A 27,732-nucleotide genomic window follows, 5' to 3' on the forward strand; every position below is an offset into this window, starting at 1 on the left:
GAAATCATTACACAATTTAAAATAAAAACATCCAACATATAACAACAATACTAATTAACAGCCAAATAAAAACATTATTGCTACCATCTTCTGCTGTCCCTTGTTTTATTTTCGTCTTAAAATGCATGTATATTACTTGGTCTTGATGTAAGTATGTAACATCTAAACAATTAGTGAAAATAATTGAAGTATGGGTAGGAAATGGAGACGTCAAGAAGGTGAAATCTCAGTGACTTTTAATTGAAACATTCTGGTGTAATGACAATGAGCTATGCAATTGTTTTGTTTGGCTCTGCCTCTATGATCATCACATATTCAATACAAATCCTATAATGCTCTAATAATAACCACAACAAGAATAAGAGGATAATACAGTATTTGGTTACAAGCTGATGAATGTGTTCTAACAAGGTTGGTCAATTTGGCAACTAAGAACACCTACTGATGGATGTGTAGTCTTAAGAAGTGAAGCTGGCCGAGCTACCATACTCGACATTTTTGTATAGCTAGGAGAATCCTCGTTTCCTGATGGTGTAAAGAAAGCACCGTTTAGCATTTCATCTCCTTCTGATTTCCAATTCCATTCCTTCCATTCATCGTCTCCATCTACACACTCTCGCTTTGTAACCTGCATACAGAGCATGTGAGGAACTTATTTATAAGTCAAATCGTATCGGCTTATGGGTTTGGTTTAGATTTTAGTTTGGTTTATTGCAAGTCATGAAAGATTTAATAAACAAAGCAAAAGGTTGCATGCAAACTCTAAAATTCTAGTTAATCATGAATTAAATTGTATATATTAGCTTAAAACGCTCTTATTGTAGTGGTAGACATGTCAGTATGTCACAAACGTACGTACCTCCTTTGTGAACTGATTATCCGAAGCTATAAAAACATTTCCTTGACTAAAAATGGTTGGATTAGCACTTCCACCAATTGCATACATCTCCCACTCTCTATAAATATTATTCACAATGTGAAAAAATCCATGCCTGCACCTACACATGCCATTAATAAATACAATGTAAATATTGATTTTACGTTTATCTACACATTACATGTTATATATTACCTAGGCATTCGCTGGACAAGTCCTTCACCAAAATAATTAAACGCGATTGAAACCCTCATATCTCGATCACCTTCAAACTCATCACTATGACCCAAAAGCATGACTTCATTATGATTCAACATGTAGTTATTCGAAATCGTTATATCCGTCGACCCACCCACAGCATCAATAAGCCCATCGTGACACTTCTCTAACGTACAATGATCAATCCAAACATCTCGTGACTCGAATATCGAGATCCCATCTCCATCAGAATAGCCTCCTAACGACCGTTTCGCCGGTACACAATGGTGGATATAAATATTGTGTATGATTATGTTACTTACTTGATACAAAGCCAAACACGGTCCATAAGCTATCTGCACGTTATTTCCTCTACCGTCTATGGTTTTGTATGAAGTCACTTGAATATCTTCTTTTAGTGTTATTACCATGTCTCTATCGAATATGATCCATAGAGGTTGGTCTTGTGTTGCGGCGTAACGTAATGTACCTGGAGAAGGGTTTAGAGGATCCTCGTCTCCTGAATCTGTTACGGTGTAGAACTCCCCTGCTCTACCGCCTACCGAGTCGCGTCCGAATCCAACCGCGCAGTCCGCGAGGCTCTTGCGGTTGGATTTCCACTTCTTGTCGCATCTCCAGCAGTCATCGATTGGATTTCCAGTTGCTGAGCAAGAAGATGTTGAGTTTGATGTCTCTGATGTTGACCATTGCGTTACGGGTGCCGGTTTAGGAAACGCAGACGCAAACGCGGAAGAAGCGGTTAAGAGAAACAAGAAAATTGTACATACAATAGACATTATTATTTTCTTGTCTTAACAAAAGGTTAAGTAAACTAGATCATTTCACTATGAACAAGTGCTAAATTATTCAGTATATATATGCAAGAGGCATTAAAATAAATACGGAGGTAATTATATTAGGTGAAAATTGAAAGTCTTGGGTCCAACAAGACATTACGCCGTTGTATATTGGTGGGTTTCATATTAGAAAGCACTATTATAGAACAAAAACAAAACAATAACAGAGGCTATTTAATGAATCGAGTTTACAAAGTCTTTATGTAAAGCATCTGTTATGAAATGAGGAATATAAAAATAGTATTCATACGGAACATCATTGGGTATATTAGCTTTTACCAATTTATCAGCCACTTCATTTCTCGTACGCTTGGTCTATGTAAATGTAACCTCTTCAAACTTTGTGCTCCACCATCTTACTTCTCGAGTCCAGTTATACACTCCAAAATGTAAAGCGTTTCCATTGAGAATATCCAACATTTTCTTGTTGTCTCCTTCAAATATAACTTTTGTAAAGCCGCGACACCAACATTGCTGCACTGCCATAATGAGAGCCTGGAATTCTGCTTCCAACGGTGTTGTAGTAAATCCTCTTCCTTGTCCAGCCCCTTGATAAATGCTTCGCTCATCTCTTATTATCCATCCTGCCTTAGACGGAATCAAAGGTGAAACAAAGGAGCCATCAAAGTTACATTTTATCCAACCTTGTGCTGGTCTTTTCCATATATTCCCAATAGTGGCATTGACCCCCCTGTTTTTTGAAAGTCTGGCATATCTGTCATGTTTGAAGACCATTCTTTTGCATCTCTTTTTGCTTGGTCAAGCACATTCCACCAATTTATAGTCGTCCGTTGATAGAGTAAGATGTTTCTGCTTTTCCAAATCCTCCAAAGAATACTTATCGGAAGATCCTTTAAATGTGGCAATCGTGTGGAAATGTTGCAGGAAAGGCATACATCAATTTTGTCTTCCAGTGTTGTTTGTGTACTTAGTATCGTATGATTTGAAACTCCCGAAGCCCTCCAGATTCTTTGTGCGTAAGGGCAGTCGAAGAAGAGATGAGCCTCTGTTTCTGTTGCGTTACAACATCGTTTGCACTGATCATCTGAAGTAATATGACGTCTTTTTAAATTACTTCCCACAGCGAGTGATCTTGATAATAATCTCCATAGGAAATGATTCAGCTTTGGGGGTGTATTGCATTTCCAAACCTTCTGCTTTAAAACCGGATCACCCCATATCGGTTGGACTTGTTCTCTATTCGGTAGATGCGTACTTAACCAGTAGCCAGACTTAACAGTGTAGATCCCATCATCTGTGTAATGCCAACCTAGTAAGTCAATTTCAGCTGTAGAACTTATCTTGAGCGCAAGTATTTTGTCCACATCTTCTTCTATCACTTTGTTTCGAAGCTTTTCAACATTCCATCCTTGACCATCTTCTCGTATGTAGTCGCTCACAGTTTCCCCAATGATTTCTTGTTCTTTTGCTCTCGGTGGTCTTGGTGTATGATCTGACAACCATGGATCGTTCCTCATGCCAACAGTTGTTCCATTACCAATAACATATTTCATCCCTTGTCGCAATAAATCTCTACCATGTAATAAGGATTTCCATGCATATGAAGCCTTTTTCTTCAAAGTCGCCGTGAGAATGCTTTCATCTGGGAAGTAGCGTGACTTCAATATACGTGCCATAAGGCTGTTAGGATGCTGTAGAATGCGTCAAACTTGTTTTCCAAGCAAGGCTTGATTGAAACCTTCAAGGTCCCGAAATCCTAATCCTCCTTCTTTCTTAGGAACACTTACTCTCTTCCAACTATACCAATGCATCCCTTTCTTATCTCCTGATCCCCACCAGAAGTTTGCCAAGATAGCATTTATCTCATTGCAAATCTCTTTCGGTAATCTAAAGATATTCATCGTGAATATTGGCATAGCCAAAGCCACTGCTTTCAATAGAATCTCTTTACCTCCATGTGAAAGAAAATTCTTCTTCCATCCTTGTGTAGCAGCCTTCACCTTTTCTATTATGTATTTAAACATTTCTCTTTTCTTCTTATTAAACTGTTCTGGTAAGCCTAAGTATTTCTCATCGCCTCCCTCATTATGTATTCCAAGGAGATTCCGCATTCTTGTCTTTAACACTTGCTGCAACTTTACTTCCAAATGTTATAGATGACTTCCTCAAGTTCACTGCTTGACCCGACACTTGCTCATAAAGATTCAGGATTTGTCTCAGCCGACGTCCAGCTTTTGGGTTTGCCAATGAGAAGAATAGAGAATCGTCAGCAAAAAGCAAATGGTTAGCTGCTGGAGATTGTAGAGCTACTTTCACCCCAGTTAAAGACCGATCGCTCATTGCTTGATGCATTATGTGAGATAATACTTCCGCACATAGAATAAAGAGGTATGGTGAAAGAGGATCACCCTGTCGGATCCCTTTCTTAGGAATTATATGACCTTCTGGAACTCCATTTATCAATACTGAAAACCGGACTGATGATACGCATCCATCTGATCCATTTACTGTCAAAACCCATTCTTCTCATCGTTTCTTCTAAAAATCTCCACTCCAAACGATCATAAGCCTTTGTGATGTCTGTTTTAACAGCCATATAAGAAGAAGCTTGGCGAGTTCTTACTTTCAGACTATGGATATAAATTGATGTTATAAAAAAAAAAAAAAAACAGAGGCTATTTAATTTCTACTTTTATTTTATTTTATTTTATTTTTATTTTATTTTTTATAGTGAAACTAATATTGTTCAACCCATTAAACGGGAAATTCAGATCCAGTTACAAAATCGATTTGAACAAAAGTTCCTAAATCAATGTATTACAACCTAGCTTCGCCCACCCACTAGACCCGGCACATTCCGCTAGGCCGTTTTTAAAATCCTTAAGAATCGGTTGCCGTTCTCAACCATCAACGATGATCACGGGACCGTGAGGTTCTCCTCGTTGCCTCGGATGCCGGGAACTCCCGTGTCGTCTCCGGAGTAGCTGGTTCCCGATGAACTCCTCGACCTTATAACCGTCACTGTCGATGAAGTGCTAGACAAGCGTAAAGATGAAAAACTCTTACCAAGAGACGTCCACCTCCATTGCCGCCACGAACCGAGCAAAAAAAGCGAGTTGATGCCTTTGTCACACCCTGTCAGGAAGCCTCATCCACCTGCAAATAAAGTCAAGCCCACTGCCGCAAAGAACAAACGAACCACAGCGACACTCGGACGCGAGCTTTAACAATTTGTTGACCCGAGACGAACAATGACTCCCGAGAATCGCCTCAACAAATCCGACAATCGAGAACTAATGTTTGCTTGTTACTTCACTTCTTAGTAATAGAACTACGTGCCGTCTTGAAAGATCTTTAACATGTGTGTCGTTTACTTTTAAACATCACCGATTTAGTTGTCTATCAACCGACGTGGAGCGTTTTGTTCCATTATTAAAGGACTGCATGCCACTAGAAAGGTAGAAGAATGACACACTGTTTATAATCAGGATTACCAAACAGCATGGAGTATAGTTTATTATCCTCTCGTCATTTAAAAGCAAAACAACTTCCGTTGGTGGGGAACGTTAGTTTCTTTACTTCCTTGATAGAACTAGGTGCTGTTTTGAGGTCTTTAACACGTTCTGTAGAACTAAAAAACAGCACCGATTTTGTTGTCTATCAACCTTCGTGGAGCGTTTGGTTCCATCATTTAAGAACTGCGAGCCATTACAAAGACTGAAAGACGACACACTGTTTAAAGTCACACTTCTCAACAGCGTGGAGTTTAGTTTATTATCTTCTCACCATTTGAGCAAAACCAAAACTCTGTTTCGTTTTGTGTGAAGTGAAAACAGACACAGAGCAATGGCAATATCTCATCTTGTCTCTCCATTACCATCTCTCGCCTTCTTCCAAACCGGAAACTTAACCGGCCGTTCATCTTCTCTCCATGTAAACCCTAATCCCCAATTCTCAAAATCTAGACTTTCAAGGGAAAGAGCCGCCACACTCGTCCTCCGATCGAAAGGCGACGACTCCGTCGACGCATCAGATCGGATAATCTCAGCCGTTTGTTACTTCTACCCGTTCTTCGATGGGATTCAGTACGGCAAATTCATCATCACGCAATACCAACCTTTCCAGATTCTCATCCAGCCTCTGTTTCCCGCCATCAAGGCCTTCAAGAGCTTCCCTTTCAATGGCTTCCTCATCTTCATCGCTCTCTACTTCGTCGTCGTGAGAAACTCTAACTTCAGCAGGTACGTTAGGTTCAACACGATGCAGGCCATTGTGCTCGACGTGCTGTTGATTTTCCCGGATTTGCTTGAGAGGAGCTTTAATCCCAGAGATGGGTTTGGTTTGGATGTGGTGATGAGTTTGGACAGCACAGTGTTCCTCTTCTTGCTTGTCTGTTTGATCTATGGATTCTCTGCTTGCTTGTTTGGTCTGACCCCGAGGTTGCCCATTGTTGCTGATGCTGCTGATAGGCAAGTCCTTTGATTTATGAAGTAAACTGCAGCAACAAATAATATGTATATGTATGTACACATGTGCTGTGATTGCACTTTCTCTCTATTGAATCTGTTTCTTTGTAATCAAAACATAGTGTAACTTTTTGATCCATTGAATACAGTTTTTGCAAAGAGAGGGAGAGATATCATATAACAATTTTCATATTTTGATTTGATTATTTACCCTCATCACATATCTGAAAAAGCAATATGGTGAGGGAAGATCAGTTCTGTAACAAAGGAAAATACAAGACAATGACTAGTGTTGGTCTACACATCTGCACTCATCTGCCTAATAAAAGGGACAAAGTTGTTCCAGTTCTCCACCCTAAAGATCTTCTCGTTCAATCTGAAAAATGTAAACGATCTTACAGTTTCCCCATTCGGTTGCACACAGTTCTCTCTTATTTGCCTTAGTCCCATCTGTTCCAAAATTCATCATATATAAACGGTTAATAACCACCACTTTTTTGTTTTGACCTCGTCGTATAGGAGATTATAGATTGTGCAAATCTCTTACCTGATCAAATCTTTCGCTTGTGTTTCCACCAGTCACTTGTATTGTCCTCTTCTTCGAAACATCGTGTATCTAGCAGAAAAAAAGAGACAATGTTGGTTTAAGGAATCCTTGAGTGTCCCAACAGGAAGAGCCTAGTGTTGCAGCGCAGTAAGAAAACAAACAGACTAGACCATTTTCATGTGTGTGTGTGACAGTACAACAGTGCGCTGACGCTAACCGATCTAAAATTTGAGTTTTAGATCGAAACATTAGGAAAGAAAGTCCATTACCTGCCTAAGCAATCCTTCAGGGCTGCAAAGATACTTCTCAGGTGTTTCACAGTCCGCCATATCCAAACAACTAGAATAGATATGGAAGATTATTTCGTTAGCAACACCAAACTCATGCACTTCTATAAAAAATATGGTAGACAGCAAAAGAAAACTTCAAAAAGAGGCTCTTACGGGATATGCAGAGCAGCACCATGGCGTGACAATACAGAAGCAACAGGATCATAACCATCCCTCAGTGCGGTATTGTAGTAACCAGCAGTTAGTTCAGCGGGGTGTGAAGATGTCTTATACCACCAATAGATTCCACCAATTTTCGCAACCAACATTACAGATCTTTTCTCCTCTTCCTGACGCATCCGCAAAACATCGGCTGCTTTTGCGAGGATAGCATCAGCGTGACAAATCAACTTCCCACTGTACCATTCCTACAACGAAAAGCAATCCACTGAGTATTAATCATCCAACTCACTAGCCACTTGTGCTCAAGACTACTCAAGATCATAATAATGAGCATTATTAATATGATACAAGAACATACTAGAAAGAAACGGCCATAGTCAGAGAGAAAATTATCATGGCCCTCCTCAAAGAAAGGCACCCCAGATGGAAAGCTATTATAGCAGCCCGCACTTGGAGGATCTCTGCTTCCCCATTGAGGTTTGCCTTCTTGAGACGCCACTGTCATCAAGTCTTCCATCCTAACCCAAGCAATATAGCTCACAATCTGTAATGTGATTGGCAGGAAAGTATACACGTTGAATTAAATAAGTACTCACATGTACTTGTCATGGCATTGGAATTCACCGATACCAGGGAATTTCCATCTCCCATCTCCAGAAGGATGTGCAGGATATCTGAAAGAAATACAGCGTAAGATAAATCTATTGTAGCTACTGCAGCTTTATGATTCGTAATCTACAGAAAAACGGAAGTACCTAAGCTCCCCGGAAGGACCAAGACCGACACCTATTTCTTCAATCACGTTTCCAAAGTATGGTTCAAATTTTGTAGAGAAACTGAGCATGAAATCCTCGTAGCACTGGACAGCGGTTCGACCACCAAACAATGGAAGTTGATCGACTCCAAGAGTCAGATAGTCATTATTGGAGAATCCGTTTTTATCTCGATAGTAAATATCCTTGTTGACGTCTCCAATCTGAAAAAATAAATGCATACGAAAAAGCAGCCGAGTGAAAAAAAAAGCTATTCGAATCTCCATCTTTAACCAAAGTCTTTGCTATGTCTACAACTTACAAACCTCACGGATCCAGAGTGGAAGACTGATGCCTCCTTTTCCACCAAACAAGTGCATATTCGAATGAAAACAAAGAGAAACGTGTAACTTCAACCCCGCCTCAGAGATCAGCCTGAAGAGCTCTTCGTACAAAGACCATTTAAACTCAAGAGGACAGAAACGCTCCACAATCCCCCACCAAACCTCAACAGCGACTCCATGAACGCCAGCTAACTTGAGTGCCTTGAGAGAAACAGTCAAAGCCTTGAGCCTGAAACAATAACAGAACGTTACACTTGCTTGTTATAGTATACATACCATGTAAGGTAATGATACATTGGAACATTTGGGGGAAGATTTAACCTTTTAATGATTGGGCAGCCAGAAGCATCGATTCCAAATGTATCAATGGGCATCATCACGTAAACAGGGACTTTCTTGTGCCTTGATGACACCAACACAAACGATCTTGATTTCTCCCGAGCATCCATGCTGTGTATAATGTTCAATCAACAAAAGACCTAAAGATTCAATTTCTCCCCTAAATTGATTCCACGAAAGAAACGAAATGTTCGTCTTATCGAGAAAGTGACGATACCTGAAGATTCGGCTGTTCCCGGCGACGGAGCTCCGTTTTGTGATCAAGCGACCGCGTTTGAAAGAAGGAACATAAGAAACGTTCCGGAAGAAGTTGCGATTCCTCGTCGCTCTCTGCTCGAGGAAGCAAGAGAATCCTCCGGGATGGAAGAAGGTACCACCGGAAACTCCACGGCAGCCGCAGCGGATTCCTCCAATCTCCGCCATTTTCGTGTGTCTCTTCTCCTTCGTCGGAAGATATTTTTTTCTGATGGTTGAAATGCGGAGGAAAAGAGACGGAGATGGAGTACCTGCAACGCAATTTTTATTTCTTTTTTTTAAATCAAGAAAGATTATTTAACTTTATATTTTAGCCCTCTTCTTTTTCTTTTGCTGCTTTTCTATTCTACTAGTTTTTGCCCATATGTTTTAATGTTTCAAAAATTGACCCCTTTAGTATTTTACTTCACTTTATACTCCACTATTGTTGATTGAAAATAAGTATAGTTGATTGTTGTATGAAATCAATCAGTAAACTACTAAGAATTTTAGTTTAATCAATGCTTGAAATAGCATAATTTATTTTTCAAACTCGTGAAACAAATGAATGTTTTGTATCCAATGTCTAACCTGAGATGTTAAAATGTAAATCCTATTACGCATTTGATAATAAATAAATACATACGAGGACTTGAGTGCATAGAGACTCAAAACTGTTGTTCTTCAGAAAAATATTAAATATCCACTGGAATAACGCTTTTTGACAAAATAAACAAAAAAAATCCGTTGAACTGATAACTTTTGCTGACGTGGGAACGTCTAGTCCCGTAGTGGATAAGCATGTAAATTATCCATTCGAAACAGATCCCATGCTACTCGCCATCTCGCTCCTATCACCACCTACTCTGCTTACCAGTTTTAGTGTGTTTTCTGGCGCAATAAATAATCAATACTATCACGTATAATATCCATGTAAAATTATTGTTTCCCTATTTATATTTTCGTTAGGGACGATGAGGTTAAAGCATGGGTCCACGTTATGTCGCGTTTCAGTCTCCTACTCATCAAGTGGCAAAACTATACTTGATTTATTCGTACGTGAAGTAGATGACAAGATTTTCGGTTAGTTAAGTTTCATAGTTTGGACATAGCAGGATATTAGGTGCTTGTTTTGATTTATGGTGTCGCTTGTATCTGCAAGGACATATTTCTTTAAGCGATTGTTAGAAATATTAGGTATGTGGTGTTATCCTCAATTTTATAGCAAAGGAATGTGATTTTTGTTGTTGTTTTCTTGAATGTACATTTCAGTTTGAGCACATAGGGCTATCAAGGGTTTGTTAAGATAAGTCGTAAGTGGAATAGTATTCTGTTACTTGTGATGGAGATGGGAAAATTCGAACCATGCATGAACATCGATCCATGCGTGCAACAAATCTAAGAGCTTTAGTTAAAACATTTTATTTATCAAGTTTCCATTCGTCTGTGAATTGGTTATAACAATCATTAAATTAGAAAAGCGTTTTTCGTGAGTGACTCAGTGCTATCCAATTTAATATGGAAACTTAAGATAGTTTTTAAAAAGGTACAAAACAGACGACTTAAGCTTTGAATAGTGACCCATGAATGAAGAGAAACATTCGGTTTTTTATCATTCATAAAAAATATCACCATTCACAAGAATAATTTTTTTTCTCTCATTACTTGATAAATTTAAAAAGAAAAAAACATTCTTTTTCATTTCTGCTATTTTATTCAATCTACTTTTTTTTTCTATTCGTTCCTCTTGTTCTCAGAAAAATTATCAGCCGAGCCTTAGCGAATCATCAACAATGAGAAACCATGTTGAATTTCTCGATTATTGAATGACTAAAAGTCTTTTCTATTATGAGAAATCTTCGAAGGAGTTAACGACCTTAGATAGAAATGTGAAATATAAATCATTTGTGATGATCATAGAATAGAATGGAAAATTGTGACAAATAAAAAATATAGAATGGAAAGCAGATGGTGCTTCAAGAAGAAGCTGTGAACAGGAACTTTCACGTGGCAACTTGGACTACTGACCAACTTGGTTTAACTGGTTACAATTAGCCGTGGCTCTAGCAGCATCAATTGTTTCTGTTTTATTCAATGGAGAAGAACGGGTTCTCTTTTCTCTACTCCATTTACTCGTCCAGATGACCTCAAATGCCGGGGAAGGGAGCCTTCTCTAATGGGACAGGGCAGGAAATGACTCAAGCCATGTTTGATGAGAGTTGTTTGGATGGCCACGGTCCGATGGTTCAGCTGACTGCTTATATAGAGACAATGTAAGGAGGTTTTGGCCTTTGGGAACAACAACGTAAACCCGTTACGCAGACTATGTAACTATCTAATCAGGTTTGTATGGGAAAATCGCATTTTAAAGCCTGAGAGTGTCACATTTTCGCAGTTTAAACACCGAACGTTTTTGACTAGCACTTTAAACTTTGAAAGTGACATTTTTATCATAACAAACCTCCAATGAGGTTTACTTGTTTACCAAGTCAACGAGGTGACATGTACTGTTTATTTTGTGATGACGTGTTGGTTTTTTTTTTTTAAATAAAAATAAAATACATAGAAAATTCGAAAAAATTCGAAAAAATCGATTTTTTTGAAAAATTAAAAAATATAAAAATAACATTTTAAAATTAAAAATAAAATAAAATATTTTTAAAAAATTAATCCAATTATAAACCAATAAATATATATATAATATAATAACTTGAATGGTGATACTAGATTATGTTTTTTTGGTTTTTGATTTTTAAAATTTTTTTGATTTATTAATACTTAACTTATTAAATTTTTGTGAAACTAGAAAATATCTCAAACACCACTTAAAATGTTTTTGACCTTAACTAAAATATTGTAAGTTAGTTTGAAATATAATTAAGAGATAGAGAGGTATGTCTTTAGATTTGTATATGTTAGGTTTTGGTATGAGTGGAGCTTCTTCTTTTTTGATAACTGTAAATTATATTTTCAAAATAAAATTGGTTACATGAGCTTCAATAGCAGAGTACTTCTATGGCCAAAAAAAGTTAAAAACCAGTGAGAAGCTAAGAGTTTGGTGCATCAAATTTTTAGCTAAGGTTAGCTATACTTGAACTATAAGGAGAGTAAGGTTGTACACCCCTTGTTGCGTCGTCTTGCTAGAAAAATGTCCTTCGTAACCCTGTCAATCCTGTTGAAAATAGCTAGGGGCGGTGATGGAGGTCTTCCATGTTTCCGATCGTTTCTTTCTCTCCATATGTGATAGACTGTAGCTTGACAGACAATTAAACTGAGAAGCCTTCTCCTTGGTGACCATCTCTGCTGGAGAAGCCACCCGATCATCGTTTGCCAAGAGGTAAAGAAGGTACATGGAGCTCCCAACCTCTGTTTCACACGATCCCATATCTCCACTGCAAACCTGCAATGCAAGAGCAAGTGATCCCTAGTTTCCACATCAATGGAGCAAAAAGTACATGTTCCAATATCCATCAAACCCCATTGCACCAGTCGCTCATTCACTGGCAACCTATCAAGGTTAGCCACCCAGAAGTTAAAGGCATGTTTAGGAACCATGTTTTTGAACCAAACCACTTTTGACCAATCCTTAGCTGCAACTCTTGGCCGGAGAAATTCCCATGTTTCCTTTGTAGAGAAGCCACCTGAATTGTTTTCTGGAGGTCCCCAATAGAAAGTGTTCGGCTCTGTTGCATTTGACCTTTGGGTCAAAACTCTTAACGTTGCTCTTAGGAGGGAGATGTTTTGATTACGAGATCTAGAGGGAGCTTGCCAGTCCCTGACCAATAGGGCATCAGCAACGGAATAATGATCTTGAATTCCCATTAGAAGAGGTCCATTGGTGCCAATATACTGGAACATGGGACCATGAATAGACCAGTTATCATACCAGAAGCTTATTCTGCTACCGTCACCCACTCTACAGCTCAGAAGCTGACCCGCTAGAGGTCTGAGAGATAAGAGTGTCTTTCAGATCCACGAGTCTGAGGCCTTCACCTCTAGAGACCAGAAACTCCGTCGTTTGAGCTTGTGCTCTTTCATCCAAGCGACCCACAAAGAAGTGATTGAAGCAAAGAGACGCCAAATGAGCTTGAGGTTAAGTGCTTTATTCCATAACCCAAAATCCCTCAATCCCAAGCCACCTTCTGATTTTGGTAGGCAACAAGACTGTCATGAAACTTTGGCTGCACATCGTTTTTGAATCACCCGACCATAAGAACCGATTACACAAAGACTCGATTTCCTTCAAGCATCCTTTAGGTAGACAAAAGGCAGTGAACCAAAAATTTACAAGACTGTATATTACTGATGATATCAACTGGAGCCTTCCAGCAAAGGAGAGACATCTTACTGTCCAACTGTTGAGCTTTGCCTTGATTTTGTCTGTAAGAGGAGAATATTCGGACTTTCTCAGTTTCCTGTGCATAAGTGGGAGGCCCAAGTACCTGATGGGAAGAGAACCCCTTTGGAAACCAAAAATATCCAGAGCTTCTGTTTCCTCGGGGTTCAGTCCCGCCAAAAATAAGTATGTCTTATCAAACAGTATAATCACATCATCCGCAAAGGCCAGATGAGTTACCTTAGGATACCTTCCCAACGGATGGAAACCAATAACCCTTGAATCAAATTTTGCAGATAGAAGGTTTGAGAAGGCCTCCATAGCAATGACAAACAACGAAGGGGAAAGCGGGTCGCCTCGCCTTGACGCAAGCCTCTGGTATCTTTAAAGAACCCGCATAGCTCCCCATTAACATCAATAGAGAAGGAAGTCGTCGTCAAGCATTGAGAGATCCAGTTAATGAAAACTGGAGGGAAATCAGCTGTTCGAAGAATCTGGATAATGAAATCCCAATTTACAGAGTCGAAGGCTTTCCTCAAATCAACCTTCAGAAGACCCCTTTTAGAGATATCAGCTCTGTTGAAACCTTGGACCATCTCAGTAGCAAGTAGTACATTTTCCACAAGCAATTTGTCTTTAATGAAAGTTGATTGCGTGTTAGATACCATAGTTGGTGTAATGTCTTGCAGTCTACGGGCCAAAATCTTGGAAATAACCTTGTAAACCACATTGCATAGAGAGATTGGTCGGAAATCTACAAGTCTGTCTGCACCCACTCGCTTCGGGATCAGAGATATGACGGTACAGTTCCATTGCTTCGTAGTTTACCTGATCTGAAAAATTCCAAGACTGCTCTTGTAAGATCCGGGCCAATCACATCCCAAGTTTTCTTGTAAAATTCTCCGGTAAGGAGAAGATCTCACGCTTAACATCTTCTGCAGTAACCGGAGCTCGGAGAAGGGCTTTCATGGAGTCGGAACATCTGAAAGAGGTGAGCTCGGTAATTTGATCCAGAGAGGCAAGGGGAAGAGGTTGAGTCTCAGCTCCAAACAAATCCTCATAGAAAGACACACAATGAGATTTGATGTCCAGAATAGATGATAATCTGTTTCCTCCTACATCGATCAGGTAGTGTATTTGATTTAAGGCCCGTCGAGAAACCACTATTATGTGAAAAACAGGCGTGTTCGTATCTCCATTTTCCAGCCAATTCACTCTTCATCTTTGTTCAAGAAAGCGCTCTTCAGCAAGTGCTAAAGTAACCCATTTTTTGTGGGCTTCCTTTTCGCAAGAAGCTAAGAGGGGAGTTGGATCCGCCATAAGCTGGTTTTGGTAGGACACAAGATGTGAATGTGCCTCTTTCACTCTTTCCTCGAGATCTGAAAAATGCTCTCTATTAATATCCATTATCTCCTTCTTCAGAAGTTTTAACTTCAGTGAGAGCGAGTACATTGCCGACCCTATAACATGCATTTCCTGCCACTGCATAGCAATCCTGGGAAGGAAGTCCGGATGATAGAACAGAAAGTGGGAAACCATAAAGTGTTTTTTGTCTTAACTCTATCTCCAAGAATCAAGCAGCTAGGAGAGTGATCTGAGAAATCAGGACTACCAAAGTGAGCAAAAGACGTAGGGAACTTAAGCTGCCATAGATCATTAATCAGGATACGGTCTAGTTTCTTGGCAATAGGAGAAGCAGCTTGTTTATTCCACCAAGTGAATTCACTTCCTCTGATTGAGAGATCAAACAAACCAGAATACTCTACACAGTCCCTGAAATCCGCAATTCCGCTCGAGATTCTAGAGCTACCACTTGAGTTCTCAGTAGGGTTCAACACTTGATTAAAATCCCCCAATGTTGCTTACGGTTTCCCATGGATGATCGGATCCCTAGCCAAACAATTAATCTCATCCCAAAGATGATGTCTACCATACTTACAATTGAGCCCATAAATGTAAGAAACCACTACCTCATCAGTGGAGTTAGGAAGTTGGACAAGGTAAGTCATCATCTGGCTCGACTTTGAGTGGATGGTTAGGTTGATTGCAGGGTTCCAGGCGACCCAAATCCTGCCTAAATCCGCAAATTCATAGTTTGTTGAGTAGTTCCATCCCGGAAAAATGTTATTTAGAAACCGCTGAGACTTGTGAGCTTTCACTTTTGTCTCTATTATACTCCCAAAATACGGCTTGGACTGCCGTAGCCATTTCTTGAGATTAGATCACTTTAACTTGCTATTTATTCCTTTAACGTTCCAGAAGAAGGAGTCGACTAACATGATTTATGATGATTTTTTGGGGTACTACCCCTCAGCTTTTTCTCATACCGTCGCTTTTACTTCGAGACAACATCAATAAACAGGGAATCTGGGACTGTATTATCCTCTTCTCTTGTTGGATTATCAGAGGATGACTCAGAAGATGAAGATTCAGCACCAGTCTCAGAATCCGATTCAGAGGACTTCTCTTCTTCTGAGGAAGGAGCAGTTGAGGCTGGGTCATGTTGAATTGCTCTAGAAATCTTCTTCTTCTTACTAGAGGAGCCAACATCATCTAGGAAGCAGTTTCTACTAGATACCCTTTCTTCTTTTCAAAGTTTGATTAGTTATTTATTTAACATATATTTTAGTTTCTTAGATAAGTAACATATATTTTAGTTTCTCTAAAGTTTGATTAGTTATTTATTTAATTTCAAAGTTATTTACTATTTTTAAGAACTTCACTTATAAGTTAATTTCTTTTTTAACAAACTTAAAATTACTAAAATAAATATCATTTTAATAAATAATACCAATAATAGGATTAATTTTGAAAATTTAACAAGTTAAGTATTAATAAATCAAAAAATTTAAAAAAAATCAAAAACCAAAAACCAGAATCTAGAATCACCATTCAAGTTATTATATTATATATACTTATTAGTTTATAATTGGATTAATTATTAAAAATATTTACTTTATTTTTAATTTTGAAATGTTATTTTTTATATTTTTTTTTGAAATTTTAGATTTTTTTCAATTTTTTCAATTTTTTTTTTATTTTTTTCGAATTTTCTATGTATTTTATTTTTTATTTAAAAGAAAAAAGAAAAATAAAAAATTGACACGTCATCACAAAATGAACAGTTTGACCTTGAAGGTTGTTATAATAAAAATGTCACTTTCAAAGTTTAAAGTGCTAGTCAAAAACGTTCAGTGTTTAAAGTGCGAGAATGTGACACTTTCAGGGTTTAAAATACGATTTTCCCTTATTATATATATAGATAACAAGGGTATAAGAGTCTTTTGCCGCTTGATGAAGAATGTATTTTTGAAAATTTCTTTTTAGTGGTGGTAAAGATGAAAAGTGGTACCATGAAAGTGGTAAATATAAAATTTTCCCTATGGGAAATTGCCACAAATACCACATTTATAGTATCATTTTTCATGTTTATACTAATCACTTTTACCCTCACTTTTAATGAACTGTAAAAGACATTTATACCCCTAGGGTTAACTACTTAGAGTTTAGTTCTCGTGACACTCTTAGAGTTTAAAATGCGATTTTCCCTATTAGTTAATGACTTGGAGTTTCTAGCAAATAAATTGTCATTTGATTTGTTTATTTCCTTAATAATGTTGGTTGAATTTGAAGAACTTTAAAACATTTTATTTATCAAGTTTCTATTCGTCTGTGAATTGGTTATAACATTTTCATTAAATAAGAAAGCTGTTTTCACGACTCTATGTTATCCAATTTCACATGAAAAGTTAAGAATACCCAGAACATAGCTTTAAATAAATGGTTTTAATTTGACATTATTACATGATATTAATCTCAACCGAAAACATGTATTTTAAAGACTAACTGCAAAGAAATGTTAAATAAGTATATGTGGATGTTCTGAATGAAACTTAATTACTGTCATCTTCTGAAATTGAATTTTGCATTTACAGTTTTAGGATCTCCTATCAACTTCTCAAGACATTTTAAACCCCAAAAAGAAACTCCTCAGAACACTATTGATTGATACAAAAAATGTAAAAATTACATATCGAAATGAAGAATCAAAACTAGACAAAAATGTCAAATATTTTTCTCCTATAGAACCAAGCCGGCACCCAGGATCAGCAATGCGCAAAGAACATCGTGTTGAACGGAATTAGAAGCCGACTTTTCTCCGGCAGGAACCGCAGCAGTCTCCGGCGCCAAGTCTGCCGTCGCTGGTGCCGAACTACTCACCGGTCGACGCCCGTAAGGAAATATTTCAGGCGCATTGGCCGGGGTGGAGGGAATAGACGGAATACCAGGGGTTGTTACCGGCGATGAGATCTCCGGAGCATCGGCTGAGGCTGAGGGCTGGTTCGCTGGAGCAGAGGCAGGCGATTCTATAGAGGCAGCGGGACTCGAGACTGGAGCAGCGATGGGAGACTTTACTGGGATCGTAGTTGGAGGGGAAGCAGGGCTATTCGCCGGAGTAGAGACTGGACTCCTGGCGGCAGAGGGAGAAGAAACAGGGGAAGTCGCCGGAGCAAAAATAGGAGACTGCAAAGGAGACGCAATGGTCGGTGAGGAAACAGGGGGAGTTGCTGGAGGAAAGTCACGGGCTTTTGAAGGAGACGCAATGGTCCGGGAGGATCTAGGGGAAGTAACCGGAGCAAAAACAGGGGATTTAACAGGAGTTGCAATGGTCCAAGAGGTTCCAGGGGAAGTCGCCGGAGAAAAAACAGGGGATCTCGGCGGAGCTGCAATAGTCGGAGACAAAACAGGAGACTTTCTCGGAGAAGAGCGAGGGGATTTCGCAGGAGTCGCGGTGGTCGGAGAGGAAACAGGGGAACTCGTCGGCGTAAAAACAATAGATTTCACAGGAGTCGAAACTGTCCGAGAAGAATCTGGGGCTTTCGCTGGAGACGTCGCAGGTGTCATCGGAAAATGTGCGGCGGGGGAGTCATGGTTCGCCGGAGGAAGTAGAGTGGGTGTTCGAGATAAACTCGGAGACTTCGCTGGAGGATAACTGCGATGTGGTTTCGCAGGGGAGTGCACTGGAGGACTCGCCGGAGGGGGTTGTCTCTCAGCGAGTCTGGGCGATTGAACGGGTTCATTGTCGGCTTGTACATTACCAGAAATAGAAAGTGAGAAAACAATTAAAGAAAGTAGGACAAAACGATTCATCGTTTTCTTTTGCCGTCTCGTCTCTGAGGAAAAAAAAAAGAATTAAGAGTGTTCGCAAGTAATAAATGGATTTTTATAAGAAATAGATTTTTCTATAGAACACGAAAAGTTGTGAATTGTTATACCCGAGATATATGACCGTTGGAGGCGGAGGAGGCGCCTGTAAGTTGACCGGCTGTAGTAAGTGTAGTAGCCGTTAACCGGAAGAAGGGAACCGGTTACTATTAGACTACAGTAAGTTTAACTAAGAGAGGCTCAGACGACGTGCCGTTTATTAAATACTCAAAGCCTAGACGATAAGTAGTTTGCGCTTGCCCTCCAAATAGGCCCATTTAAAATCCAAACCCAGAGAGAGTGATGCTTGTAGTAGCCCATTAAACATGCGAATGTTGAATGATTTAGTTACTTCTCATAGTACACGTGTCAATCTTTAGATTTATAATGCGCTTTTTCACGGCGTACGTTAGCAATATTACTTGGATGATCCTTGAAATTTCACAAAGGGTGAAAATATTAGGGTTTCTAGCTTCCGGGGACGAAGATCCTGGAATCGCTTTTGCTCATTGAGGTTTGTTCATGCTCGAGTGAGCTTTAAGCTTAGCGGTATTCTAATTTGAAAATACGATTGAAAGGAAGGATCTTTACTATGGATGAGAGAGATGGGAGAGATGAGATGGAACAATTCCACCAAAACGAAGCGATCTCTGCCGTCGCCGACGACGGTTTTACGGCGGAGGAAGAGGACGACGACTATGATGATCTTTACAACGACGTTAACGTCGGAGAAGGGTTTCTTCAGTCTGTTAAAAAGAACGACGAAACGGGATCAAGAGACGAGGAGAAGGAGGAGGTCAAAACCGAGGGTGAAGAAGATAGGGTTGAATCAGTTTTAGGTACGTCGGAAGCTGAGGTCTCGATCCCTGGTTTGGTTGGTGAGAGCGTTGCCGTCAAAGAAGAGGCTGAAGCAGAAGCAGGAGAAGGAGAAGGAGGAGGAGAAAGTGGAAATGGAGCTCAAGAGCTTAAGGTAAGTGATGTTAGTGATGGGCTTAAGGCCAATAATGTTGAGGCTCCTAAAGGAAATATTGTTTTGCCACCACCGCCTAGCTTAGGAAATAACGAGAATTTGATGAGACCTGTGATGGGAAATGCTAATGGCGTGGCTCCTTCTGGACCTGGTAGTAGCATAGCCGGGAACGGAGCTATCATTCATATGCCTGGTGTTGTTAATGGTGGGGGAACCGGTGGTGGTGGAGCTTTTGTTTACGTTGGGGATTTGCATTGGTGGACGACTGATGCTGAGCTTGAGGCAGAGCTGTGCAAGTATGGTGCAGTGAAGGAGGTTAAGTTCTTCGACGAGAAAGCTAGTGGGAAGTCGAAAGGGTTTTGTCAAGTGGAGTTCTATGATCAAATGGCAGCTACTGCTTGCAAAGAGGGGATGAATGGGTATGAATTCAACGGTAGGCCTTGTGTTGTTGATTATACTTCTCCGCATTCGGGCAAGAGAATAAGGGAGGCACATGTGAATAGGAACCAGCAGGTGCAGTCTGGATTTTCACAAGCTAAGAAAGGAGGCCCTGCTGATTCTCCGATTAAACCCCTAGCGACCACCAACAGCAATAATAACGTCGGGAGTTTCCAAGGTGGGGAAAATAGAGGATTTGGCAGGGGTAATTGGGGTAGAGGAATGGGTGGTAGAGGACCAGGTGGTCAGATGAGGAATAGGCCTGGTGGGATGGGTGGAAGAGGTTTTGGTGGAGGTGGGTTTGGTCAAGGAATGGGCACAGGGCCTCCTATGAACATGATGCATCCTCAGTCAATGATGGGGCAAGGGTTTGAACAAGCTTTTGGTGGACCCATGGCGAGAATGGGTGGCTATGGAGGATTCCCTGGGGCTCCAGTTCCTCCGTTTCCTGGGCTTATGACTTCTTTCCCTCCTGTTGGTTTACCTGGAGTGGCACCTCACGTGAATCCAGCGTTTTTTGGAAGAGGGATGCCGATGAATGGAATGGGAATGATGCCTAATGCTGGTGTTGATGGAGGGCATAATATGGGAATCTGGGATCCCAATAATGGAGGATGGGGTGGCGGTGAAGATTTGGGTGGTGGGAGAGCTGCGGAATCGAGTTATGGGGAGGAAGCTGCATCAGATCATCAGTATGGCGATCGTCCAAATCATGTGAAGGAAAAGGAAAAAGGTTCAGAAAGAGAATGGTCTGGTTCATCCGATAGAAGGAATCGTGAGGATAAAGATGTTCATGGTTATGATTTGCCGGAGAGAAGGCATCGTGATGATAGAGACAGTGGTCGTGAGCGTGAGAGGGAACATCATCATAAGGAGCGTGAACGCTCCAGGGATCGTGACAGAGAAAGGGACAGAGAGAGGGATCGTCATAGAGAAGAACGAGAAAGATATGGTGGTGATCATCGTAACAGACACAGGGAAGAACCGGAGCATGATGATGAGTGGAACAGAGGTCGATCGTCCAGAGGACACAGCAAATCACGGTTGTCTCGGGAGGATAACCATCACTCAAGATCAAGGGATGCTGATTATGGGAAACGAAGGCGGCTTACAACTGAATAATGGTATTTTTCATTCCTCATGTAAATTATACCATTCTTTTTCATGTTTTTAAGACATGGCTAATTACAGGTCAGATGAGTTTGTAGACTAAAAGTTAGCTGTCTGCATGGACATGTTACTGTCTCATTGTTTAAAACTAGTGTATGCACTCTTACAACAATTTTTCGAGTTGATACTAATCATTGTGGTGTATACGTTTGCATCGTTCTTTGCAGACTATGGTTCCTGCTGTCTTCTTAAATTCACAGCGTTATGGGGTAGACTGACTTTGTGAGCTCCTCCAAAAATCTGAAGCCTTGTAACAGAAAGAAGTCTCTCACTGGTGAGATCTCTTCTTCCACTCAGCTTAGTTAAGTGGAAAGAAACTCGGCAAACGTTTGCCTTTTAAGTTCTAAGACACCTTACCTTTTACCATTTTTATGTGAAATTTCTAAGACCAATGTGTTGTGGTGATGCTATGGCCTTTCGAGTGTCCATCCAATTGTGTTTAGATCTTATTCTAACTGTTCCTGAGCTTTGTTGTTCTGTAGTTTTATTAGTTGTAGCCAAATAGTTAGCTTGGCCAGTACTACTGATCTCGTTTCTCCATGTTTTAGCCATCTGAGTTGTATTCTTCTGGTCATGGAAAGAAACATGACAAATGTAACAGCATGTGCATCCTTTGGGGATTGTATTTTTGTGATTTCCGAAAGTGATGTGGTAGATCATTTTTTGTTCTTATTGTTGTAGAGGATTCCTCTTGATAGCTCCTTGTTCAAGTATCTACATAATAGAAATTCAGATTTATCCACGTTTTTGTAGCTATTATTTACACATACTCATCAATGGCATAATACCATATATTTTCTCCTTTTCGATAGCACTGGCCAAGTTAATTCTTCCTTGTTCTGTCATACTCATCCATTGCTTGAATCATTGGAATAGGTTTCTATTAGTTCTACTTTCTTGTTTGCTTGAATGTGTCCCTTCTCTCTGCGATCCATGAAATGCGGCATCGCTCAGCTTGGTCTTTGTTTGGCTGTAAAGATAATGTCAACATCGGTGGTCTCTCCTACACCAAAATAAGATGGGCATAGTGTAGAGAACAGCTTGAAAGTGTTAAATCGTTTCGAATTTGAACAAAATGCCTTAAAAGGAAAACCTAAAAATCATAATGGTGTTTAAAATGGGGAATAAATCCTAGAGGAGCTTATGTCAAATCGTCTACACAAATGAAGCTGCTTAATTATATGGTAAGTAAGCCACCACTCATCAGCTTCTTCCTCTCTCAGACTCTACCAAACGTAAAATAAAACCTGCTTGTAACACAACTCCAGGCAACAACAACAAGCAAATTACAATCTCTAATATATTTTGCCTAGTGACTGACAATAGGCAAATAGGGATAGAGACCCCTTGAAGATGAAGTAGTAGCTAAGACTAGATTTATGTGCTCTGTGATCAGACCTTAACCTCCTCTCCACCACCAGATCCTCCTCCAGCTTTCTCTCTCTCTTTCTCAGCATCCTCTTCTTCTCCTTCCTCAGCATCGGCTTCATCTGCTAGCTTTGTGAGCTCATCTTGGATCATCAGCTTTATTGATGATTTTTTTGAGGTGAGATCGATATCAAACTTCCCAACTGAAAAGACAAAGGTGAAAACAATCCACGTTACCCAATACCATATGCAGGAAAAGAACTGCTAGGGAACAATATCATCTGGTTCATACCTAGTCGCTTGAGGATGTCACTGAATGTGGCCTGTCAAAAAAAAAATGATAAACCCTTTGTTAGATATCTCTCTTCTAAGCTCAAATTACTATATAGTTTCATTACACGAAGCTTTCATAAGTTGAAATCCTCACCGTGTTGAAGTCCACCACTTTCAAGATGTCAACAATTGCAGTTTTCAACTCCTCATCACTAGGTTCCTTGTTTTTGTCTTTCCCTTTTCCTCCTCTTTTCCCTATATAAGCAGATGAAGTTATTAATATTTCACCAGCTTATGACAAATGCATGTAGTCAAAATGCTCTTCACTCTCAATGAAAGATTAAAAAAAAAGAGAGGATATGAACAAACCTACCTGCTTTCTCTTTGGATGCAGATTTTGAAGGAACAGAGGACTGCTCCTTGGCAGGTTTCTCAGTTTTCTTCCTCTTAGAGGATGATGCCTTTGGACTTGTCTCAGTGTCGTCGTCATCAAACTTCTTGCGTTTTCCTGCTGAGCGCTTTTGAGTAACTTTCTTCGGTGGTGGACTGGGTTTCTCAGAGACTGCAGCTTTCTTGCTTCTTGATTTCCCTGCTGCTGCAGACTCTTTCTTTCCACCAGATACTGTCCTAGAAACACGTTTCTTCTTTTTAGTTTCTTCCTCTGACTCCTCCTCAGATTCAACGTTCTCCTCGCTTTCAGAAGGCTGAGGCGCCTCATCATCCGATTTGTCAGGAATCCCGTTTTCATTCTCCTCCTCTTCCATCTTTTCTTCTTTCTCCTCCTCCTCTGCCTCTGCCTCCTCCTCTTTCTCTTCTTCTTCCTCCTCTTCTTCAGACTCATCATCAGAATGAGTTAAGCTCTTTTTGTCACTCCTTGTTGCTTCATCAGTCTTTTTTTGGCTCTGAGAAAAAAATACACAAATAAATTAATCAGATCTCAGGTCCCTTGACCAGACAGCTTCATACACATTAAACCGACACACACATGCTCTTCACAGTTTTCAACATAAGGATTCAAAACCTCAAGTTCCAAGCTATTGAATAATACCTTTGCTGATCGTTTTGAAGATGAGCTTCCAGCTGCTTGCGAACTTTTCTTAGGAGTTCTTTTGCGCTTTGCGCTCTTTACAACAGAAAAGAATATTGGTAAATACAATAAAAAAAAACATTTGATTACATTGTGTTTCTAATACCAAACTTACCTTCTCTTCCTCCTCATTAACTAGATCATCAGTAGTCGCATGTGGCTTCTCCAAAAAGTCAAACAGCTTCGCAACAATATCTTCCTATATTCGAGAAAACAACCACAAAGTCAGTTGCCAAGTTGATTACATTGGAAAGAGTGCAGCTACACAAAAAAAACGAATGGGGGCCATAATAACCTTCTTCTTTCTTGTAGCCTTGCCAACTGATATGTCAAAGAGATCACAAAACTCCAACAGCTTTTCTTTGTTGCATTTGTCAAGCTTTTCTTTTACTTTGTCTTTTGCCTTTTCCTGGCATGTGTCAATTGAGAAATAAATTACAATGCAAGGACAAATGAGACGAGCATATATGTACATCAAGCCTAATGTGTGTATGCCGCCTACCTCATCTCCTTGCCATTTGTAGCCAGAAAAGCGCAATATGTTTGCCTTGACCTGAGCAGCCTGTCAGAGCAAGACAATCGAGTCACATATAAACATGATTAGCATCGTGAGGATAGCAATGAAAGGATACAAAGAGATGCTCACTTTCCCTCTTCTCCCACCAAATAGAATTGTGTGTAGCAGCTTCAAAAGATCATCAGGCTTCCTCCTTGCTATCTTGTTAGCAACTGCAGAGAAACATACAACTTATCAACTTCATTACAAGTGATTGAGCAGGTGAGAAAAATAAAGCATTTAGAAACTATGGTCATGGCAATCATCTTCACGTAATCATTTAGGTTATGCAGAGAGGAACTTTAAAATGGCTATTTGGAATAGGAACATACCATTGGGGATATCTTTGAGAGGTGTTCCTTTTCCCTGCAACATCCAAAGGTAAAATCATTAAACAGATCTAACAAATAATACACTATAGAGACCAAAACACATGAAACTATTGGCAAAACCTTTTCAACTTGGAACTCCTTTGAAGAATCTTTATCAACCACAGCGACAAGCCTCTCAACAGATTTTCTCTCACGGACAGGGCGATCAGAGCTGTAAGGAGTCTTAGGTTCAGTATCCTTCTTTTCTTTCTCACTCTGTGTCTTCCCGCGAGCCTTCTCATTCTTCCCTTTCTCTCGCTTGCTAGACTTCTTGCTATCTTCTTCATCTCCACCTTCTGTTTCATCATTGTTCTTTTCTTTTTCATCTTCTTTCTCATCCATGCTCTCTTCTTTATCATCTTCCTTGTCCTCCTCTACATCTTCATTCTCATTATCATTTTCATCCTTACTCTCTGTTTTGTTGTCCTCCACTTTAGCCTCCTCCACCTCAGCGTCAGCCTCCGCTTCCTCTTTGTTTGTTTCTTCCTCCTTCCCCTCATTCTTTTCCTTTGCTGCCTCTTCTTTGTCATCATCCGCTTCTGTATTGTCCTCCTTGTCTCCACCAGCCAACTTCTCTTCCTCTTTATCCTCTTCTTCGTTTCCATTTACTTTCCCTCCTTCTAGTTTCTCCTCCTCTGACTCTTTCTCAGCTTTATCTTGGCCTCCTTTAGTAGCATCAATCTTGTCCACCCCTTCATTTTCAGCACCCTTTACGTCTTTATTATCTTCAGACACCACAGCTTCCTTCATCTCAGTATCTTCTTCAGTAGCACCTCCAGAAACACCATCATCAGCTTCCAACTTCTTGCCATCTGTGTCTTCATCCTCCATTTTGTCAGCTTCCGGTTTTCCATTATCTTCTTCCGTTTTAGCAATCTCTGCTTGCTCCTTGTCTTCTTCCTTCACATTCTTCTCTTGTGTTTTCTCAGTCTCAGCTTTGTTTTCTTTTTCTTTTTCTGCAGCCTCTGACTCTGCCTCTGCCTCTTTATCTCCCCCCTCATTCTTTTCTTCATCTATCTCCATTTTCTCAGGTGCAGCATCCTCGTTTTTCTTGGTTTCGTGTGTTTCTTTGCCGCTAGCATTCTCAACCGCTTGTTTTCCAGTGATTGCATCTGAAGGCTTCGGAAGAGAACTGGTCCCATTCGCTGTTGGCTCCACGGTGACCTTCGTATTCGTATCTTCCTCCCCCATCGTTAATTCAGTGCTCAGCAGATCTACAAGACCAGATTCATGAAAACATATTAGTTCAAGATGAATTCCAAATCTCACAAAGAAACGGAGTGTGCAAGTAAGAAAGCATTCAAAGAAACGGAGTGTAAACTTCGTTGCATTCTATCTTTCTACATACAGGTTGAAAAGAAAAAAAAAGTTTCAATTTTTTCAAAGGAAATAGACACCCACTAAGTTCCTAATAATTCAGATCAAATCTAAACAGAAAAATTATCATAAATTTGAATACTTTCTGGAAAAAAAAAAAAAGACATAGATTTAGATCCAAAACAAACTAACTCAGACAAAACCAAAGGCTCATACTGTTCCTATCTCTCTCTGGAACCTCAAATTCGAAGGCTTTTCAGCTAAGCTAGCACAAATTTGCAGATCGGAGAGAAGGCAAACACAAACCCTAAACGCGACTTCATCAAGCAAGACAACAAAGGAAAATAGAAAGAACCCACATGCAAATTCAGGCGAAGCTGGAAAGATTCAGGGGCCAAGATCAAAAGAAAAGAAGCTCACACAGTGTGACTCGATAAAGGAGAAGACTTTGGAATCTCACCTCGCTCGCTATATCCAAAGCACTCTACTTTTTTTTTTTTTTTTTTAATTATTGTTCCGCTCGAATCAGAACCAATACCATTCGGACGCAGTACCGGTTTTTAAATACAGTTAAATTGCCACGTCGGACGTTTGGGGTTTATGGACGGTTCAGATTTCGTGTTCAGAATACTCTCCTGGATCGGGATACAAACCCACCTTCCGGTACGATAATATATATATATTTTTTTTAAAAAGGTACGATAATTAAATATCGGTCGAAAATAAAAATTTAGTTTAAGATTTTTTTAGTTTAAGATTATCCCTACTATATAGATATGTGTAACCAATTTTCAATGAAGTCTTAATCATTAAGTATTTAAAAATGTAAATTTTAATCGTACTCTGGGGACAGTTCAGAGTTTGTCAGTTTTTTTCCCATTTAAATTTTAAACGCACTAATTTATATATCAACTAACGAAAATACCGAAAACTACTTAAAAGATTTAAATAAATGTGATAGTATTAAAGGTCTGACCGGTGTACTGCAGCGGTTGCGGCTGCGGGAGTTTGCAGATGCAGGTGATTGCGATTTTAAGCGATTTTAAGAAATTTGTACGACTGATATTGCAGTTAAAAATTGGTGCGTTTGCGGAATACTTATGACTGATTAATCACCAAATACAACAGCGGTTAAATAATAAATTAACAATATTTATATTTTATATTATTATAAAAATATTAAACTCATAATATTATAATAAATATAACAATTATATTTTATTTTTTTTTAAATTATAAAAACTATTTTTATTTTAAAATGGTAGCGAGGAAACCAGTCATGCCTTAAATTAACATGAACTAGGATTTGGCCACGGTTCATGGCAATATTATATATTTTTAGTTTAAAACTTGATTTTGTATATATTTTTGATGTGTTTTAATTTTTATTCGTTATTATACTTATTTAATCCTCTATATATTAATTGAGGATCTTTTAAAAAATTAGAACCTTAATTTGGTATTAATTAAAAAACTTCATCTTACGTGGTACTTCTAAATGTCTTCTAAATCATATTTCTAAGAATTCTAGAGCACCTAATATAAAACATAGTTTAATATAACGTTGTCACATATTTCCGTAACTATATATCATATCAAAAGTCAGCTTTTAAT

The 27,732-nt window shown here is 39.4% G+C and overlaps 6 protein-coding genes across 8 annotated transcripts; 3 read left to right on the top strand and 3 right to left on the bottom strand.

Moving 5' to 3' along the window:
• Nucleotides 1-215: 215 nt before the first annotated feature.
• On the bottom strand, nucleotides 216-1,907 carry LOC106325607 (putative pectate lyase 21). Its single transcript, XM_013763653.1, has 3 exons — nucleotides 1,073-1,907; nucleotides 860-998; nucleotides 216-628 (listed from the first exon to the last, which is right to left on the bottom strand). Exons 1-3 carry the CDS (start codon nucleotides 1,870-1,872, stop codon nucleotides 404-406), a joined length of 1,164 nt encoding a protein of 387 aa, XP_013619107.1. The 5' UTR covers nucleotides 1,873-1,907; the 3' UTR covers nucleotides 216-403.
• A 3,768-nt stretch (nucleotides 1,908-5,675) lies between these two features.
• Nucleotides 5,676-6,520, top strand: LOC106327635 (protein TIC 20-v, chloroplastic). Its single transcript, XM_013765843.1, has one exon. It carries the CDS (start codon nucleotides 5,740-5,742, stop codon nucleotides 6,373-6,375), a length of 636 nt encoding a protein of 211 aa, XP_013621297.1. The 5' UTR covers nucleotides 5,676-5,739; the 3' UTR covers nucleotides 6,376-6,520.
• A 12-nt stretch (nucleotides 6,521-6,532) lies between these two features.
• Nucleotides 6,533-9,318, bottom strand: LOC106327634 (inactive beta-amylase 4, chloroplastic). The gene is made up of 10 exons (XM_013765842.1): nucleotides 9,011-9,318; nucleotides 8,776-8,904; nucleotides 8,437-8,683; nucleotides 8,114-8,334; nucleotides 7,955-8,032; nucleotides 7,717-7,876; nucleotides 7,350-7,603; nucleotides 7,176-7,245; nucleotides 6,907-6,975; nucleotides 6,533-6,809 (listed from the first exon to the last, which is right to left on the bottom strand). Exons 1-10 carry the CDS (start codon nucleotides 9,214-9,216, stop codon nucleotides 6,657-6,659), a joined length of 1,587 nt encoding a protein of 528 aa, XP_013621296.1. The 5' UTR covers nucleotides 9,217-9,318; the 3' UTR covers nucleotides 6,533-6,656.
• A 6,454-nt stretch (nucleotides 9,319-15,772) lies between these two features.
• Nucleotides 15,773-18,578, top strand: LOC106323409. Its single transcript, XM_013761543.1, has 2 exons — nucleotides 15,773-15,860; nucleotides 17,614-18,578. Exons 1-2 carry the CDS (start codon nucleotides 15,773-15,775, stop codon nucleotides 18,354-18,356), a joined length of 831 nt encoding a protein of 276 aa, XP_013616997.1. The 3' UTR covers nucleotides 18,357-18,578.
• Nucleotides 18,579-18,981: 403 nt separating this feature from the next.
• On the top strand, nucleotides 18,982-21,686 carry LOC106326815 (cleavage and polyadenylation specificity factor subunit 6-like). Its single transcript, XM_013764741.1, has 2 exons — nucleotides 18,982-21,100; nucleotides 21,314-21,686. Exon 1 carries the CDS (start codon nucleotides 19,161-19,163, stop codon nucleotides 21,096-21,098), a length of 1,938 nt encoding a protein of 645 aa, XP_013620195.1. The 5' UTR covers nucleotides 18,982-19,160; the 3' UTR covers nucleotides 21,099-21,100; nucleotides 21,314-21,686.
• Nucleotides 21,687-22,233: 547 nt separating this feature from the next.
• LOC106326814 (glutamic acid-rich protein-like) lies at nucleotides 22,234-26,654 on the bottom strand. 3 transcript variants are annotated; one of them, XM_013764739.1, is made up of 12 exons: nucleotides 26,539-26,654; nucleotides 24,883-26,015; nucleotides 24,763-24,796; nucleotides 24,521-24,603; nucleotides 24,377-24,436; nucleotides 24,170-24,283; nucleotides 23,990-24,073; nucleotides 23,836-23,910; nucleotides 23,161-23,689; nucleotides 22,942-23,042; nucleotides 22,807-22,837; nucleotides 22,234-22,717 (listed from the first exon to the last, which is right to left on the bottom strand). In XM_013764739.1, the coding sequence occupies exons 2-12, from the start codon at nucleotides 25,990-25,992 to the stop codon at nucleotides 22,539-22,541; spliced, it is 2,400 nt and encodes a 799-aa protein (XP_013620193.1). In that variant the 5' UTR covers nucleotides 25,993-26,015; nucleotides 26,539-26,654; the 3' UTR covers nucleotides 22,234-22,538. The 3 variants fall into 3 exon arrangements, with proteins under 3 accessions (XP_013620193.1, XP_013620194.1, XP_013620192.1); XM_013764740.1 differs by having other exon boundaries at nucleotides 26,579-26,652; XM_013764738.1 differs by having other exon boundaries at nucleotides 26,478-26,648.
• Nucleotides 26,655-27,732: the final 1,078 nt, after the last annotated feature.

The sequence above is a fragment of the Brassica oleracea genome, chromosome C2 (assembly GCF_000695525.1).
Source record: "Brassica oleracea var. oleracea cultivar TO1000 chromosome C2, BOL, whole genome shotgun sequence".
NCBI classification, from domain to species: Eukaryota; Viridiplantae; Streptophyta; class Magnoliopsida; order Brassicales; family Brassicaceae; genus Brassica; species Brassica oleracea.

What these genes read in the sequence shown, in the direction of transcription:
- LOC106325607 (XM_013763653.1), bottom strand. Translation starts at nt 1,872, where the DNA reads ATGTCTATTGTATGTACAATTTTCTTGTTTCTCTTAACCGCTTCTTCC. An exon ending in CTTGTCCAGCGAATGCCTAG is followed by an intron (nt 999 to 1,072) that starts GTAATATATAAC and finishes TGGCATGTGTAG; the next exon opens with GTGCAGGCATGGATTTTTTC. An exon ending in ATAATCAGTTCACAAAGGAG is followed by an intron (nt 629 to 859) that starts GTACGTACGTTT and finishes CTCTGTATGCAG; the next exon opens with GTTACAAAGCGAGAGTGTGT.
- LOC106327635 (XM_013765843.1), top strand. Translation starts at nt 5,740, where the DNA reads ATGGCAATATCTCATCTTGTCTCTCCATTACCATCTCTCGCCTTCTTC.
- LOC106327634 (XM_013765842.1), bottom strand. Translation starts at nt 9,216, where the DNA reads ATGGCGGAGATTGGAGGAATCCGCTGCGGCTGCCGTGGAGTTTCCGGT. An exon ending in GGCTGCCCAATCATTAAAAG is followed by an intron (nt 8,684 to 8,775) that starts GTTAAATCTTCC and finishes TTATTGTTTCAG; the next exon opens with GCTCAAGGCTTTGACTGTTT. An exon ending in CAAGCGAAAGATTTGATCAG is followed by an intron (nt 6,810 to 6,906) that starts GTAAGAGATTTG and finishes ATTTTGGAACAG; the next exon opens with ATGGGACTAAGGCAAATAAG.
- LOC106323409 (XM_013761543.1), top strand. Translation starts at nt 15,773, where the DNA reads ATGACTCAGAAGATGAAGATTCAGCACCAGTCTCAGAATCCGATTCAG. An exon ending in GAAGGAGCAGTTGAGGCTGG is followed by an intron (nt 15,861 to 17,613) that starts GTCATGTTGAAT and finishes GAAATATTTCAG; the next exon opens with GCGCATTGGCCGGGGTGGAG.
- LOC106326815 (XM_013764741.1), top strand. Translation starts at nt 19,161, where the DNA reads ATGGATGAGAGAGATGGGAGAGATGAGATGGAACAATTCCACCAAAAC.
- LOC106326814 (XM_013764739.1), bottom strand. Translation starts at nt 25,992, where the DNA reads ATGGGGGAGGAAGATACGAATACGAAGGTCACCGTGGAGCCAACAGCG. An exon ending in TCTCAAAGATATCCCCAATG is followed by an intron (nt 24,604 to 24,762) that starts GTATGTTCCTAT and finishes GTTTCTCTGCAG; the next exon opens with TTGCTAACAAGATAGCAAGG. An exon ending in TTAATGAGGAGGAAGAGAAG is followed by an intron (nt 23,911 to 23,989) that starts GTAAGTTTGGTA and finishes TCTGTTGTAAAG; the next exon opens with AGCGCAAAGCGCAAAAGAAC.